General features: G+C 33.4%; 1 protein-coding gene across 2 annotated transcripts in view; it reads left to right on the forward strand.

Moving 5' to 3' along the window:
* PHKB (phosphorylase kinase regulatory subunit beta) overlaps positions 1–15,086 on the forward strand; it is a 241,324-nt gene that overhangs the window by 83,859 nt on the left and 142,379 nt on the right. For both annotated transcript variants that reach the window (XM_032326064.1, XM_032326066.1), the window contains one exon: positions 7,130–7,245. In XM_032326064.1, the coding sequence (XP_032181955.1) occupies positions 7,130–7,245 (116 nt within the window). The remainder of the gene's footprint in view (positions 1–7,129; positions 7,246–15,086) is intronic.

Raw genomic sequence — 15,086 nt, forward strand, 5'->3', positions numbered from 1 at the left:
TGAAATAGTGCTGTATAAACCTAACAGTATATCCTCAAAGTACATAAAACAAAAATTTAATGGAACAGGTGGGAGATTTTTAACACATTTCCCTTAGAAAATGATAAACTGAGAAGACAAGAAAAATCAAAATTATAATATATATTATTTGACTAGCACAATTAGTCTCTACAAAATTCGACAAAGACTAAATGAGTAACAAAGAACAAATGGATATTTTCTCTGACCACATTAAATTTAGAAGTTAATAGGTAAAAGATATCCACTAAGTATCCTGTTTTTGGAAACAAAATATACACTTCTGTTTTATGATTTTGAAGAAGTAATGAAAATGGAAATTGAGAAATAATGTGGAATGACAGTGAAACACTATGCACCAAAACTTGTGGAATGTAGCTGTGAAGTTATTAGTAGGCAATTTTTAAACTTTGAATGCACATATTAGAAAAGAGTTACAATGAAAAACTAGCAAGTTAAGTATCCTATTTTTAAATTCAGAAAAAGAATACTATAAACATGAAGCAAGTACAAGGAAGAAAGTAATAAAGATAAAAATAGGAATGATTATATAAAATATGAAGTTAGAATAGAGATTGCCAACAAAGCCAAGAATTGGATTTTTTAATGGTTAATAATTTAAACCAACCTCTTAACAAAATTTGCCCAGGAGAAAAGAAATACTTTTGGACATATGAATAATATTAGGAATGAAAGGAGAATATAACTACAAATAAGTAGACATTTAAAGAGAGAGACTATACCATAAGAAATTATTTGGCAATAAATATCAAAATGATTCCAAATGGAATGTATTCTAGGAAAACCCTAAGTTACTGTTATAAGTTGATTTGTGCCTCCCCCTCTCTAGCTTCTACAAATTTATATATTAAAACCCAAAGGCCCCATATCTCAAAATGTGGTCTTGTTTGGAAATATGGCTGTTCCAAATGTATTTGGAGATAAGGCCTTTAAAGAGGAAAGTTTAAATCAGGCCCACAGGGTGAGACTTAATACAGTCTGACTGGTGTCCTTATAAGAGGAAGGAGTTGGAACATACAAGAGAAACCAGGGGCCTATGTGATTAGAGGAATAATCATGTGAGGACAAAGTAGCAAGAGTGTGACCTACCTGTAGGTCAAAAAGGCCTTAGAAGAAACCAAATCTGCTGGCATCTTGATCCTGGTATATGGCCTCCACAACTATGAGAAAATAAATACCTCTCTCAGTATGTTGCTATGGTAACTAATATAGTTACTAATACTAACTTAAGAAGTAGAAAAATAAAATAGAATTATATTAAGATATTTCTTAACATTTTTGTTGTTGTTGCCCTCCAGAGTGGGGAAAACTATGTAAGTTTTCTGTAATGTGAGAAATTAGGGAATAAGATTTTGTCAAGGTAGAGTTGAGTATTCCAGGGCCACGCCCTCTTCTAATAAGTAAGATTTTTTCCTTTTGCTTCTGAAAACCGATTTTTACCCTCTGAGGAATGCATGATCTACAGTCTTTGAGAAAAGTAAATTATTGGTAAGAAATCTTTCCCCTTCCCTCTCAAGCTCTCCAGAAAAACAACTCTTCCAGCTAGTTCTGTAGGGAAACCCACCAAAGTTTAAAGGAAGGGGTAATTTCTGATAAAACAGGGGAAGCTTCCCATTAAGTTTTATGAGGTTGCTATAATTTTATAAAAGTTGACGGAGGTAGTATGTGAAAAATCAAATTCTTTTTAAAATGGTTTTAGGTCATTAACCATTTCTTCAACAAATTGAGTTGCTGTCATGTAGAAATTACTATTCTAGGCACTAGGGTTACAGAATGATGAAGACAGACAAGGCACCTCCCTGCCTTGTAGAAATTACATTTTAGTTGGGAAAATTGGCAGAAGCTTACTAAAATAGAATGAAAGATAAGATTCAATGTAGCAAATTCAAATAGCATGGCCTGATAGAGAATGACAAATATACTACTTTTGATTAAGTGGGCAGGGAAGTTTTCAGATCCTTAATTGCAGACCAACTCCAGCTGGCAAGGGAAGAGCAGAGAAAGAGGAAAGGTGAAGAAATGAAAATGTGAAATGAATCATGGATAATATATAATTTAAGTTACATTTGGCAATAAGTAATAGAAAACCCAACAAAGAGTGCTTTCAACAGATGTAAGCTTTATTTCATGTACCAATATTTTTGGTGGTTGGAAGTCCTGAGCTTTAACATTAGCTGATCAGTGTCATCAAAGATATAGACTGGCTTTTCTCCTATTCTGCTGTTTTTAACATGGGACATTTATCCAAATAATCGTTAATAAAGGTGCTGTTCATCTAGTTATCATGTCTACACTAGTAAGAATTGGGAAAGAAGAAGGGGATTTAAAAACAGTTCCTAGAAGCCTTACCTGCCATGACCTCATTGGTCACCAGTTTTCTTTTTTAAACCATGCAGGGCATTTTGACAACATCTAGTAAAGTCGAAAGTGCACTTAGTCTATAATTAAGCAATTCAGCTTCCAGATACATACTTACGCTCTTAGCATATCAATTATACCTCTTTTTACTTTTTTAACTTGTTACCCTTGAGTTTGTAATATACATTTACAACTAATCCAAGTCCACTTTCAACTAACACTGTACCATTTCATGTGTGGTATTTCTTAATAACAAAATAACCCTAATTCCTTCCTTGTATCTTTGCTGTCATTAACTTTATTTATATATAAGGGTACATTTAGATATAAAAATATATAATCAATTACATTGTTGCTATTTATTATTTTGAATGAACTGTTATCTGTTAAATCCATTAAGAATAATAAAAATAAAGAATTTTATTTCACCTTCATTTATTTATTTATTTTAATTTTAAAAAGATTTTATTTATTTATTTGGCAGAGAAAGACAAGTGAGAGAGAGGGAACACAAGCAGGGGAAAATGGGAGAGGGAGAAGCAGGCTTCCCTTTGAGCAGGGAGCCCAATGTGGAGCTCGATCCCAGGACCCTGGGATCATGACCTGAGCCAAAGACAGACAATGACTGAGCCACCCAAGTGTCCCTCACCTTCACTTATTTACATTTGAATTTCTGTTTATTATTTTCTGTCTCTCTAAAGAACTTGTAACATTTCTTGCAAGACAGGCCTACTGGCAACAAATTTCCTCAATTTATGTTTACCTGAAAAAGTTTTTATTTCTCCTTCACTCTTGAAGGATAATTTCACAGGGTATAGGATTCTAGGTTGATGAGGGTTTTTTCCCCCTCTCTCTCAGCACTTCTAGTATTTCATTCCAATCTCGCTTGAATGGTTCTGATAAAAAGTCGAATGTAATTCTTAGCCTTCTTCTACTATAGGTAACATTATTGTTTCCTTTTATTTTTTTCTGGTTTTTTTTTATTTAACTTTGAGTTTTTTGTTATTTGAAAATGATGTGCTGAGGTGTCGTTTTGGGGGATATTTTTCATACTTAATCTTCTCTGAACTTCCTTTATATGTGGTTTGGTATTTGACTTTTAATATGGGGGTATTCTTAGTTGTTATTATTTAAAATATTTCTTCTATTTTTTTCTTTATTCTCATCCTGATATGCCAATTACATGTATATTACACCTTTTTTAGTTGTCTCACAGCCCTTGAATATTCTGTTTTGTGTTTTTCAGTCTTTGTTCTCTTCGCTTTTCAGTTTTCAAGAATTCTGTTTATATAGCCTCTGGCTGAGATTCTTTCTTCAGTTGTGCTGATATCTGATAAGTTCATCAAAGGCATTTTAATTTCTATTATAGTATTTTTTTATATCTAGCATTGTTGAGGAGTTTGTTCTTCGAATGTCCGTCTCTGATTACATTGCCCATGTGTTCTTGTTTACTACTACTTCATTCGACAGATTCCATATCATAATTAGTCAGTTATTTTAAATTTTGTCTGATAGTTCCAATATTCCTGTCATATATAGTTCTGATGTTTACTTTGTCTCTTCAGATTGTGTGAGGTTTTTTAAAAAAATAACTATTGTAAATAGGCCTTTAGTAATGTGGTTGTGAGATATGAGGGGAAAGGATGCAAAGTATTCTGTAATCCTAATCAGGTCTAGTCTTTTAGTTAGCCTGTGGCTCTGGACTATGAACTTCACAAGTATATCTCATATTTTTTTTTTCCCTCTCACCTTGGGCAGAAGTATTTCTCTTCTTCATGTGGGAGGGTAGAGCTGACTGGCGTTGGTATTTCCCTTTCCCCAGGTCAGTTAGGGCCTAATAGGCAAGGTCTGGTTAGTCAAGGTCTGGTTAACTAATTTGAGGCCTTGTTATGAAAAACAAAATGTTCCAATGTAGAGATTTCCCCCACAGTCTGGAAGTAGAGTGTTCCTATGGAACCTTTTGTAAGCCTTAATCTGTAAAGTGAAGATTATCCCCCACTTTCTCAAAGTTTGTATTACACCACTTTGCTTTCACAAAAGACTTGCATTAGTATAGTAATGGCTGTTTTTTGTTTGTTTGTTTTTGTAAAATTGAAAACCCTTATTGGATTTCTTTCAGTTAGTGAAAACAGGTAGTAGTGTAGGTCTTTTGTAAAAGTGAACTAGCTTAAGAACATTTAGAAAAAAAAAAAAAAAAAAAAAAGAACATTTAGAAAGCACAGATAGTTGTATTTCAGAATGGTTTCTTTTCCCCTCCCCCTTCTGGAAGACATAGGAGATTTTCCTCAGACATTTTCTATGGGAACCTGGTGGAGTTTTTGCAGGTAAATCTCAGTATATAGTGGGGAACTACTTATGACTTCCTCCTGGAGCTGTATACTCTCAGAGCTTTAACTCTCAATTTTTAACTGTGCCTCTACCAGCACAATTACAGTACAGGTTTTACCACCCCGGCCCTGGTTCCCAAGGTGACTTCTGCTCATGAGTCTCTACCCCAGGAAGCCATGGCTGCCTATATTCACTTGTAGGTTTCTTCTGTCTTAGGGCAGCAGTATATTCTGTCTCCATACCCGACCCCCACACTTTATGGATATAAGTAGGGTTGTCAATTTTTCAGTTTGTACAGCTTTTTACTTGTTAGGAGAGAGTGGAATGGCAATTCCCAGTCTCTTTACTTGTGGAACTAGAATGTAAATGGTATTTTAGTTTTCCTCACAGGGCTTGTTAGCCAAAAATGCCTTTCCAGCCATTTATACCAGGTAGGCATTCTGAGCAAACTGCTTACTTGGGCCTAGTCCTGTCCTAAAGCCCTCCTAACTAAGAGAAAGAAGGAACAGGAATATAGATTATATACTTGAGAAGTTTGTTATGAAAGGAAGGAGGACATAGATGTTTTCAAATCTTTAAACTTGAAGTATTTTCTGTATGTATTATAGAATCTAAATAATTCTAAAGACCATAGAAGAGCTAAAGTTACCAGGTTTTTTGACAATGGACCAGGATTCTTCTACAGGCAGGTTTTCCTACAGTGTATTGCAAGAAAAAAAATAATAACATTTAAACTAAAAAAAAAAAAGTTTTTTGTAGGTATGTAATGCTTCACTCTTGCGTAGGGAAGTTATGGGACAGGTGTGTGTTTTGTGGAAATCTAGAATTATCTTATGCTCTGTTCTGCTTCTTTGAGACTCCAACACCCTTATTGCTTTTTTCTTCACTGAAATTCGTCAACTGCTTTTGACCCTAAGGGCAAACATCTCTGTTGGGATACAGGGTGGAAATGTCAGGGATTCCGACATGAAACACAAGATGAAGCATTCATGTTTTGTGAAAGCGTCTGGGTAGACCGCTTTCTGATCAACTCTTGAGCAATGCCTTTGTTGACTCTGGGCTTAAATACTTTGTAGAGATCCTAAAGAACAAAGAAGAATCATTTTAAGAGGCTGTGGTTTTCTCTGCTCTGATTTCTCAAATAACTCTTTTCTTTGCTTTCTTCTACTATAATTTGGCACAGTTTCTGGTATACTGGTGAAATCTTGCCTTGGCTTTTTAATTAATGTGTCATTTCAAAAATTTTGTGTATACTTTATTAACTATAATTTTTAAAAATACAATAATTACAATGGCATTAAGAGGTTTTTCTGTTTTTTTTTTTAACTTAAATTCAAGTTAGCTAACATATAGTGTAGTATTGGTTTCTAGAGTAGAATTTAGTGATTCATTACTTATAAATAACACCAGTGCTCATCCTGACAAGTGCCCTCTTTAATGCCCATAACCCATTTAGTGTACCTCTCCCATCCATCACTGTGTCATTCTTAAAAGTACATGCATTATATTAATTATGTGTATGGGGAGAGGTGGGAGATACATATTGCCACTTCAGAAGGGATCTCGAGATGGAGGATAGTTAGGTAAGTGCACATACTCAATTTGCGATATTGAACCAAACATGGTAACTAAATTTAAAGCATTGTATTTGAGGCCAGTTGTTCAGTTAAGATACTGTCTTCCCTAAAATGAACAGTTCTTTAAAATAAGAACTGGCTGTAATCTCTGCTTTCTAGAGTTACTTTTGAGAGTTTAATTTTCATTATTTGTCTGAAATCTTTACAAGGGAACTGTGACTCTTGGCTTGTTGGTTGGTGCTCATTTCTATCCATTAGCTTTGAGTTCGTAAGAATGGGTATCAACAGTTGTAGAAAAGACCAAAAGAATATTAGATTCCAGGATTAATAGACTCAAGACTCCAGGTTAATCTTAACGAGTCAGTTAATGGATTGATTCATTTCAGAACTGAGAAATACCTTTTTATCTCTAAAGTTTTAGATTTATTTAACATTTTATATGAACATTTTAGATAACAAATATTTATTATAAAATGATGCTTTATATTTTTCTTAATTCTCAAGATACCCAGTGTCTATGAACAGTAATAGATACATTGCTGAAAAATTATAAGTTGGAGCATTGACCGGGTTTAAATTTCATTTCTGTACTGTATATTAAGTTCTCAGTTGAGGCTTCATATTAGAAAAACCAGGTATTTATATTACTATGTAAAACCAGTATTTATATTACTATGAGTAATATAAAAAACAATAATTTAAACATACTTAGAAAGTATTGGTACCAAGTGTATAATTGGATTTCAAATGATAATCTAATTGCTCTTATCAGTATCTAAAGTTCCTGCTACTATATGTGTCCTTATGTTTCATTTTTTATTTTTTAGGTCTCTTTTATTCAAAACCTTGTATTTTGTGTAGAAAGAGTTTACCGTGTACCTGACTTTGGTGTCTGGGAAAGAGGAAGCAAATATAACAATGGCAGCACAGAGCTACATTCAAGGTAATTTGGTGATTCTTGAGTTTTTTAAAAAAATTTAAATGTGTGGAGTTTGAATAAAAATCAAAGTATTAGATTGTAACTATCGTTTCTATGTTAACTTTCATCTCTTTTTTTCCTATATATGATGCAGATGAAATTCACTTAAAATTAAAGCAAGAGACTACTCTCAGGGCCCAGAAACAGATGGAAGAAAAAAAGCAGGATATCTTTCCCAACTTCCCGTGGTTTCGGTACATGCATATCGGCCTCAAGTCCAAGGCTTGGCCTTCCTGCTCAACCAATTATTTCTCTTTTTTTTTTCTTGAAATGATACCATTTGAAAGATCAAATACATTAAAATTGCCAAATACCAAATGTATATTCATTGCACATGAAATTCCCTTCCATATTGTAGAGCTGGCCTAACCAGATACCCACACCCTTCATACAAAACTTAATGTTTACTGTTTTCTGTAGGAGATGTGATCAACATCTTGCATTCTGGCTTAGTGGGGTTCATAAACAACAATAGCTTATGACTGATGTTAGTGGTGTATGAATTTCCTTTACTCTTTAAGGTTAGGGAAATAGCTTTAGTGACTGACTGCACCTTTTACTGAAAAGTTTAGCTCTGTTGCACCAAAAATAACCCAGGAAGTTAAAGAGCTGTACTCCAAAAACTATAAAACATTGATGAAAGAAAGTGAAAATGACCCAAACAAATGGAAAGATATTTCATGCTCGTGGATTGGAAGAACCAGTATTATTATACGGCTCATACTATCCAAAGCAATCTACAGATTTAATGCAATCCCTATCAAATTTCTAATGAAACTTTTCACAGAACTAGAACATTAATCCTAAAATCTGTATGGAACCACAAAAGACCCCCAATAGCCAAAGCAATCTTGAGAAATATGAACAAAGCTAGTGATATCACAATTGCATATTTCAAGATATACTACAAAGCTATGTAATCAAAACAGTATAAAACTGGCACAAAAATAGACATAGATCAATGGAACAGAATAGAGGGCCCAGAAGTAACCTGTATTTATATGTTTAGTTAACCTGCAACAAAGGAGGCAAAATTATACAATGGGGAAAAGATAGCCTCTTCAACAAATAGTATTGGGAAAACTGAATAGCTACATGTGAAAGAATGAAACTGGACCAGTTTCTTATACTCTACACAAAAGTAGACTCAAACTGGATTAAAGCCCTGAATATGAGTCCTAAAGCCATGACATTCCTAGAAGAAAACCTAGACAGGAATTATTTTGACATTAGTCACAGAAATATTTTTCTCCTCAGGTAAGGGAACCAAAAACAAAATCAAATTATTGGGACTACACCAAAATAAAAAGCTTTTTACAGTGAAGAAAACCATCAACAAAAAAGGCAACCTACTGAATGGGAGAAGGTATTGCAAATGGCATATCTGTTGAGGGGTTAATATCCAAAATATATAAATAATTTGTACAGTTCCACTTCAAATAAACAAAGAATGTGATTTTAAAAATGGGCCGAGTACCGGAATAGACATTTTCTCAAAAAAAAACAAAAAAAAAAACCCCACAGAGACAAACAGAAACATGAAAAGGTGGTCATCAGGGAAATACAAATTAAAAGCACAATGAGATATAATCCTACATCTGTCAGAATGGCTACATCATAAACACAAGAAATAAGTGTCAATGAGGATGTAGAGAAAAAGGAACCTTTCTGTGCTGTTGGTGGGAATGCAACAATTATAGTATAGAGGTTCCTCAAAAAATTAAAAATAGAATTACTATATGATCTAGTAATTCTGCTATTGGGTATTTACCCAAAGAAAACAAAAACACTAATTTGAAAAGATACGTACACTCCTATGTTTACTGCCGCAGTGTGTACTACAGCCAAGATATGGAAGCAACCCAAGTGTCCCATCGATAGATGTATGAATAAAAAAGATTATATCACATAGGATGTGATATCTATATATATTCCATTATATCTGTATAATGGAATATTACTCAGCCATAAAATAGAATGAGATCTTGCTATCTGTAACAGTATGGATGGACCTAGGAAGTATAATTCTAAGTGAAATAAGTCAGTCAGAGAAAGACAGATACCAAAGACAAATATGATATCCCTCATATGTGTAATTTATAAAACAAAACATTGACAAAAAGAGACCAAAAAAACCAGAGAACGAACTTGGGGTTGCCAGAGGAAAGGTTGGGGGATGGGTCAAATAAAGGGGATTAAGAATTCACATATCTTCTAATTTTTTTTTTTTTTTTAAAGTAGGCTCTACATCCAACATGGGGCTTGAATTTATGCCCCTGAGTTTAGGAGTCTCATGCTCTACTGACTGAGCCAGCTAGGTGTCCCAAGAGTATATGTTTGTTTGTTTGTTTGTTTGTTTCTTTCTTTCTTTCTTTCTTTCTTTTTTAAGAGGGAGAGTGGGAGATGAGGAAGTGGATGGAGAGACTATTAAGCAAACTTCATGCCCAGCATGGAGCCTAGTGCAGTGTTCGATCTCACAACTCTGAGGTCACTACTTAAGTGGAAATCAAAAGTCAAGACACTTAACTGACTGAGCCACCCAGTCAAGAATATACATGTCTTGAGCATTTAGTAATGTATAGAATTGTTGAGTCATTGTGTTGTACACCTGAAACTAAAATAACACTATATGTTAATTATACTTGAATTTAAAAAAAAAAAAGTATCATACAATTAATTAGGCTTCTCAATTTCATACTCAAAGATTTAAGATTTAAAGGTTATCAACTATAGTTTAGATCATTGGGACTTAAATGAACTGTAGAAACAGATTAGGAATCATTACTTAAGAAGATATACTTTTTTGAATAGAACGACTAATCATACACAAAAAAATTAAGCTGATCTAAGATACTTAGTAAACTAAAAATTGGCTCCAGATCACTAGCTGTATATCCTCATGCCTCAGTTTCCTCATCTACAAAATGAACCAACAACAGTTTCTACTTTACAAAGTTGTTGTAATGATGGAGTTAACATATACAAATCATTTGAATACCTAAGCAGAAGTAAGCATTAGAATGCAAGAGTACTTACACATTTCAGAGTATGTTAATAACAAATATTGAAACAAAGAAGATTTTTCTATTAACTTTAGGAAACTAATTTATACACATTTTTCTATAAGTTTATGATTTATATGAGGCATTTTGAAATATAGAGCAGGATAGTAGCAATCAGGAAAGAAGTCAGTGGAGTAGAAAAATGATTTATGGGAAGTTCATTTCAGGCATTAAGCAAATTCTGGAAAATACTAAAAATAGGAAAATAAATAGAAAGTTCTGTTTCAGCTATCATTCAAATTAAGTTCTTAACATTCCAGATTATCAGTCAAATTGCAAGAAAGTAGATCTAATTAGAAAAGATGATTTTTATTTTTTTTTATTTTTTTTATTTTTAAAAAAAAATAGAAAAGATGATTTTTAAAAATCTATCTTCTTTTCAGTATTTCTGATTTGTCAGTGCCCTTCCCTGCTTTTTAATAACCATTTAGTATATTCCATTGTGAACCCACTGACATTCTCAGTATATAATATTTGGAGTAAGGGTTTTTCTGTTTATTGTTTTCTATTTTTCCGTTTTCTGTTTACTGTAGTAAACTCAGGAAGAACCTTGGGTAAAGGTTACCATTAACCCAAAAAATGAGGGTATTGAAATGTCCCCCGTGAAAAAACAGAGAGGCTCCAACAAGTTTGCATGTAACAGAGGTGCCAGACTTTTAAATTGAATCATTAAGGATTTTATTTCAAGACTCAGAAGATTATTATGTGATGTTCTTTGCTATGCATGCAAAGTCAGTCTTAATTTGTGGCAGGTCAGTTTTATTCAAATGGATAGGAAATTGAAGTTTGCCTTTTAGATTTGGATAGTGGGTTTTACACATTTAACATTGATTTCCCAATTTTCTTTGGTGTATTACTTTACAATTCCCCAAAAGAACTTTAAGCATTTTTTTCCCCCAAACATTTCTGAACTCCGATCTCTACAAGCATGTTTTGGATGTGTCATGTCTGGTGCCAAAAGGGTGTTTTGAAACTGCAGGAGATCTGAGCCTCATGGCATTTTTGGGCTCATTAATGGCAATGGTGGTGGGAGGTTGGTAGTCTGCACTTATACATGGGTAGTAGAATGTAGAGCTGCTACTAGACAGGGACACTTCATCTATCCCAGAACTATCTGTTCTAGTTGGATGTGATCTTTACTGCTTAATACAATATCTTTGTTATATCCAAAGCTGTTCTCAGGATGTTTCAGACATCCTGAAATTCTGTACCCCTTAAATAGTCTATGATAATTGCTCCCATAAGTAAGTATTCATACTGTCCTTTGTCTTCTAACTTACTTTTCCTCTCTTCATCTCTGTGCTATACAGTCCTTCAGCAGGAGTCAGTAAAAGAGCACAATCTGACTAGTTCCTTGGTGCTTACTAAGGTCTTGGCCAGAGTGACTGGCTTGATCAGTGTTTCTTCTTTCCTTGCCTCATTGCACACATCGCTTCTAAGCTGCACCTTGATCAAAGAAGATTTCTGCCTCTGGGCCCACAATATGCATGCTGTAGTATTCTGAGGTCAGAGGCTCCCTCTTTAGCAACCAAGCTCAGCTGTTACTTAATAATTGAAATCTCTGGTTCTGTACAGTTACAGAATATTTTTTATTTAGGCCATACCAGGAACATATTACTGCCTTTTATACAGAAGAAAGTTAAAGGTTAGAAGGTTTTGTGCTTCTCCCCCTACACACACCTTAAAATACAAATCAGTAGATAGTAGAGCTAGAACTGGATTCCAGGTGTTTGGCCTCCAAATGGAAAGTTGTTTCAACTATATCGTGTTGTAATTTAAAGTCTTAAAAAGTTTCCTAAAGTTTGAAATAACAGCAGGGTGTGCAATCTTGGTAAAATTTTGGAAAGTTTTAAGGATATCTTTAAGTAATCATTAAAGTTTGATTCAGCTTAATGCTTTGGTTAGTCCCTTGCCGATCTGCCCTTTTCAGCTCCTGGTTTGCTGGTATCTATTTTAGTTCAAATTCTTTAATTATTTAGTATTTCTTAGATAAACCCCAAAGTATTTTGTAAAAAGTGATCTCATTACATTTATCTGAACCCCATTCTTGCAGCAACCTCACCTTTTTCGAGGGCTTTAATAAAAGGGTCTATTGCTCTAAGCTTACAATGAATCTTTTTAAAAACATTTTTTAAAACATTCTTTTTTAAAACATTTAAAACATTTTAAAACATTCCCAGTTTTCTGGTCTTTCTGTTGACCCTATTTTCCTCAAGCAATATGTTCCTTTCAGTTTCTGCTAAGGTGTCTGGAACCATACCAGATAATTCTCTTTTCTCCTGTTCAGTCTCAGTCTTTGAGCAAGTTCCTATACATTTAAAAATCCTCTTCTTTGATTTAATTATATTTTCCTCCATATATAATTTTGGTACATATTTATTGTAGCACCAATTCTTAACCCCCAAAGTTAAATATCCAAGTAGTCTTCTCAACCTTTTTAAGTTTAATTTATGTATTTTTATCTTAATATTTTCCCCTCTTCCCCCTTAATACTTTCACCTCTTAATATCTTCCCCTCTTAATATTTCCCCTCTTTATATAAGGACACTCCAACTCCTCAGGCTACCTTTAAACTCTTTAAACCAAAACTCTGTTTTGGAGATGAGAGGAGTCCTCTGTAAGATATGGTTGAATCTCAAACCTAACCTTGAATTGTTTTCGTTATTGGGAAGCACAAAGGAATACTTAAGCATTTAATGAATTAGTAATGTAGATATACCCTAATGGAAAGATAAGTTTCTGAACATTGACTCCTAAAGAGAACTTTACATTTAACAGCATAATTTCCTTTTTTTCATTTTGTTAAATCTTGTATTTGCGATATAAAGGAGACCATAGAAGCAAAAATTTAAATCATTTTTTTTCAAGGTTTTTTTTTTTTTTTAATGGTTTTAAGTTCTAATCTCTTGGCTTCTCCAATAAAGAAAGCGATCATTAAAATATCAGGTAAGTAATTATCGTAACAGCACTTAGTTTAAGATGCATTTAGTGTCCATTTTTAGTTCTTGTTATTCAAAGTTAGCCTTTTTCAGTCATTTTTGGTTTTCCAGTCACTGGGTTATGAAAGAAGCAACTGTCCATCCATTGTGCTTCATTTTATGAATTTTTACTGTACAAAACAATTAATGAACATCCAGTACAGCCTCAGTTTTTGGATTCCATGGTTGGTTGTAAATCACTTAGTCCAAACCTATCCTTTTTTCTAGTAAAACTTGATTTATGTAACAAATCACATTACTATAACAAATCGCATCACAATATCCCAAGAAATGTTGCTTTTAGCCCTTTTGAATGAATGTTGAGGTAACACCTTGTAAGAACAAACTGATGTATGTTCTATTGGCAATAGTCCCCTAATATTAATATATTCATTAGCTAACCATAGAATAATTTTCAGAGAGTATCTTGTGCCAGTAAAATATTTTTAATTCTTACAACATAATGTATTCTATTTTCCAATAAAATGTAAATCACATTAGGAATATGTTTGTGTTTCTAAATAACTTGCTTTTGCCAGAGATTCAAATAACCAGTGGTTGATAAATTAATGTATTTGTTAATTTCAATTAAGTCGAATTATTTAACCAATTGCATCAGGAAAGCAGGTTAAAATGGACAAAAGTCAACATTTACTGTATTTCAGGCACAATGTCTTTTTCTTTTGTAATGATTTATTAAGATAATTTCCAAATTCATCTCTTAGCTGCTTTTATGTACAATTGTTAAAGACAGAACCTTGGGCTGGCTACATTATGTATTTCCTTTAGTACAGAGTTTCCTTTTTATTACCCTTTTGAATACGTTATTTTCTCTCACTTCTCAAAATACTTCTCACTTCTCAAAATACTACAAACAATCTTAATAACACTGTAAGGAGGAGTTTCTGGTATTACCAACCTTAGATGCATGTAAGTGCTTGTGCATTAAACCACCACATATTCCACATATACTTGGACAGAATTTCTTTAGGTTCCAGGCTTTGCCATTTCTCTAAAATGTCTTTGGATATGAAAAGAGACCACTGCCCTTGTCTTGAGTATACCAGCAGTACCATGTGAAATATTATGGAATTTGTTTAACTGGTGGAAGCAACAAGTACTTCCTTTACTGGTGTTGAAATGCTAGACTGTAGATTTGAGTCAGGTGGACAATATCTTAAACCCAGATTATTAGCTCAATTGTTCTTGAAAACTAAGGTAAAATGGTCAGCATCAATTTTAGTGAAGACATACAAAAATGTGAAGATATCCTGTGATCAATGTAATCTAACAAAAAATCCAAGTGTCTTTTTGCAGAAATTGACAAGCTGATCCTAAAATTCATATGGAAATGCAAGGGATTCAGCCTAGCTAAAACAGCCTTGAGAAAGAACAAAGTTTGGTTCACCCTTTCCATTTCAAAATTTACTACAGTACTATGCTTATTATATGTAGAGTAATTGCCACAATAATTAAATACTGTGATACTGGCTTAAGAACAGATACAGAGATTAATAGAATAGAATTGACAATTCAGAAATAAGTCCATACCTTTATGGTAGTTGATTTTGGTGAAGGTGCAAAGACAATTCAGTGGAGAAAGGATAATTTTTTTTTTTTTAGCAAATGGTGCTGGGACAACTGGATATCTACATGTGAAAGAATGAATTTGGAACCCTACTTCACACCATATACAAAAACTAATTTCACAGACCTGTACCCCTGAATCAAATAATACATTATATTTTAATAAAAAAAAAACTAA

The sequence above is a fragment of the Mustela erminea genome, chromosome 19 (genome assembly GCF_009829155.1).
Source record: "Mustela erminea isolate mMusErm1 chromosome 19, mMusErm1.Pri, whole genome shotgun sequence".
Lineage (NCBI taxonomy): Eukaryota > Metazoa > Chordata > Mammalia > Carnivora > Mustelidae > Mustela > Mustela erminea.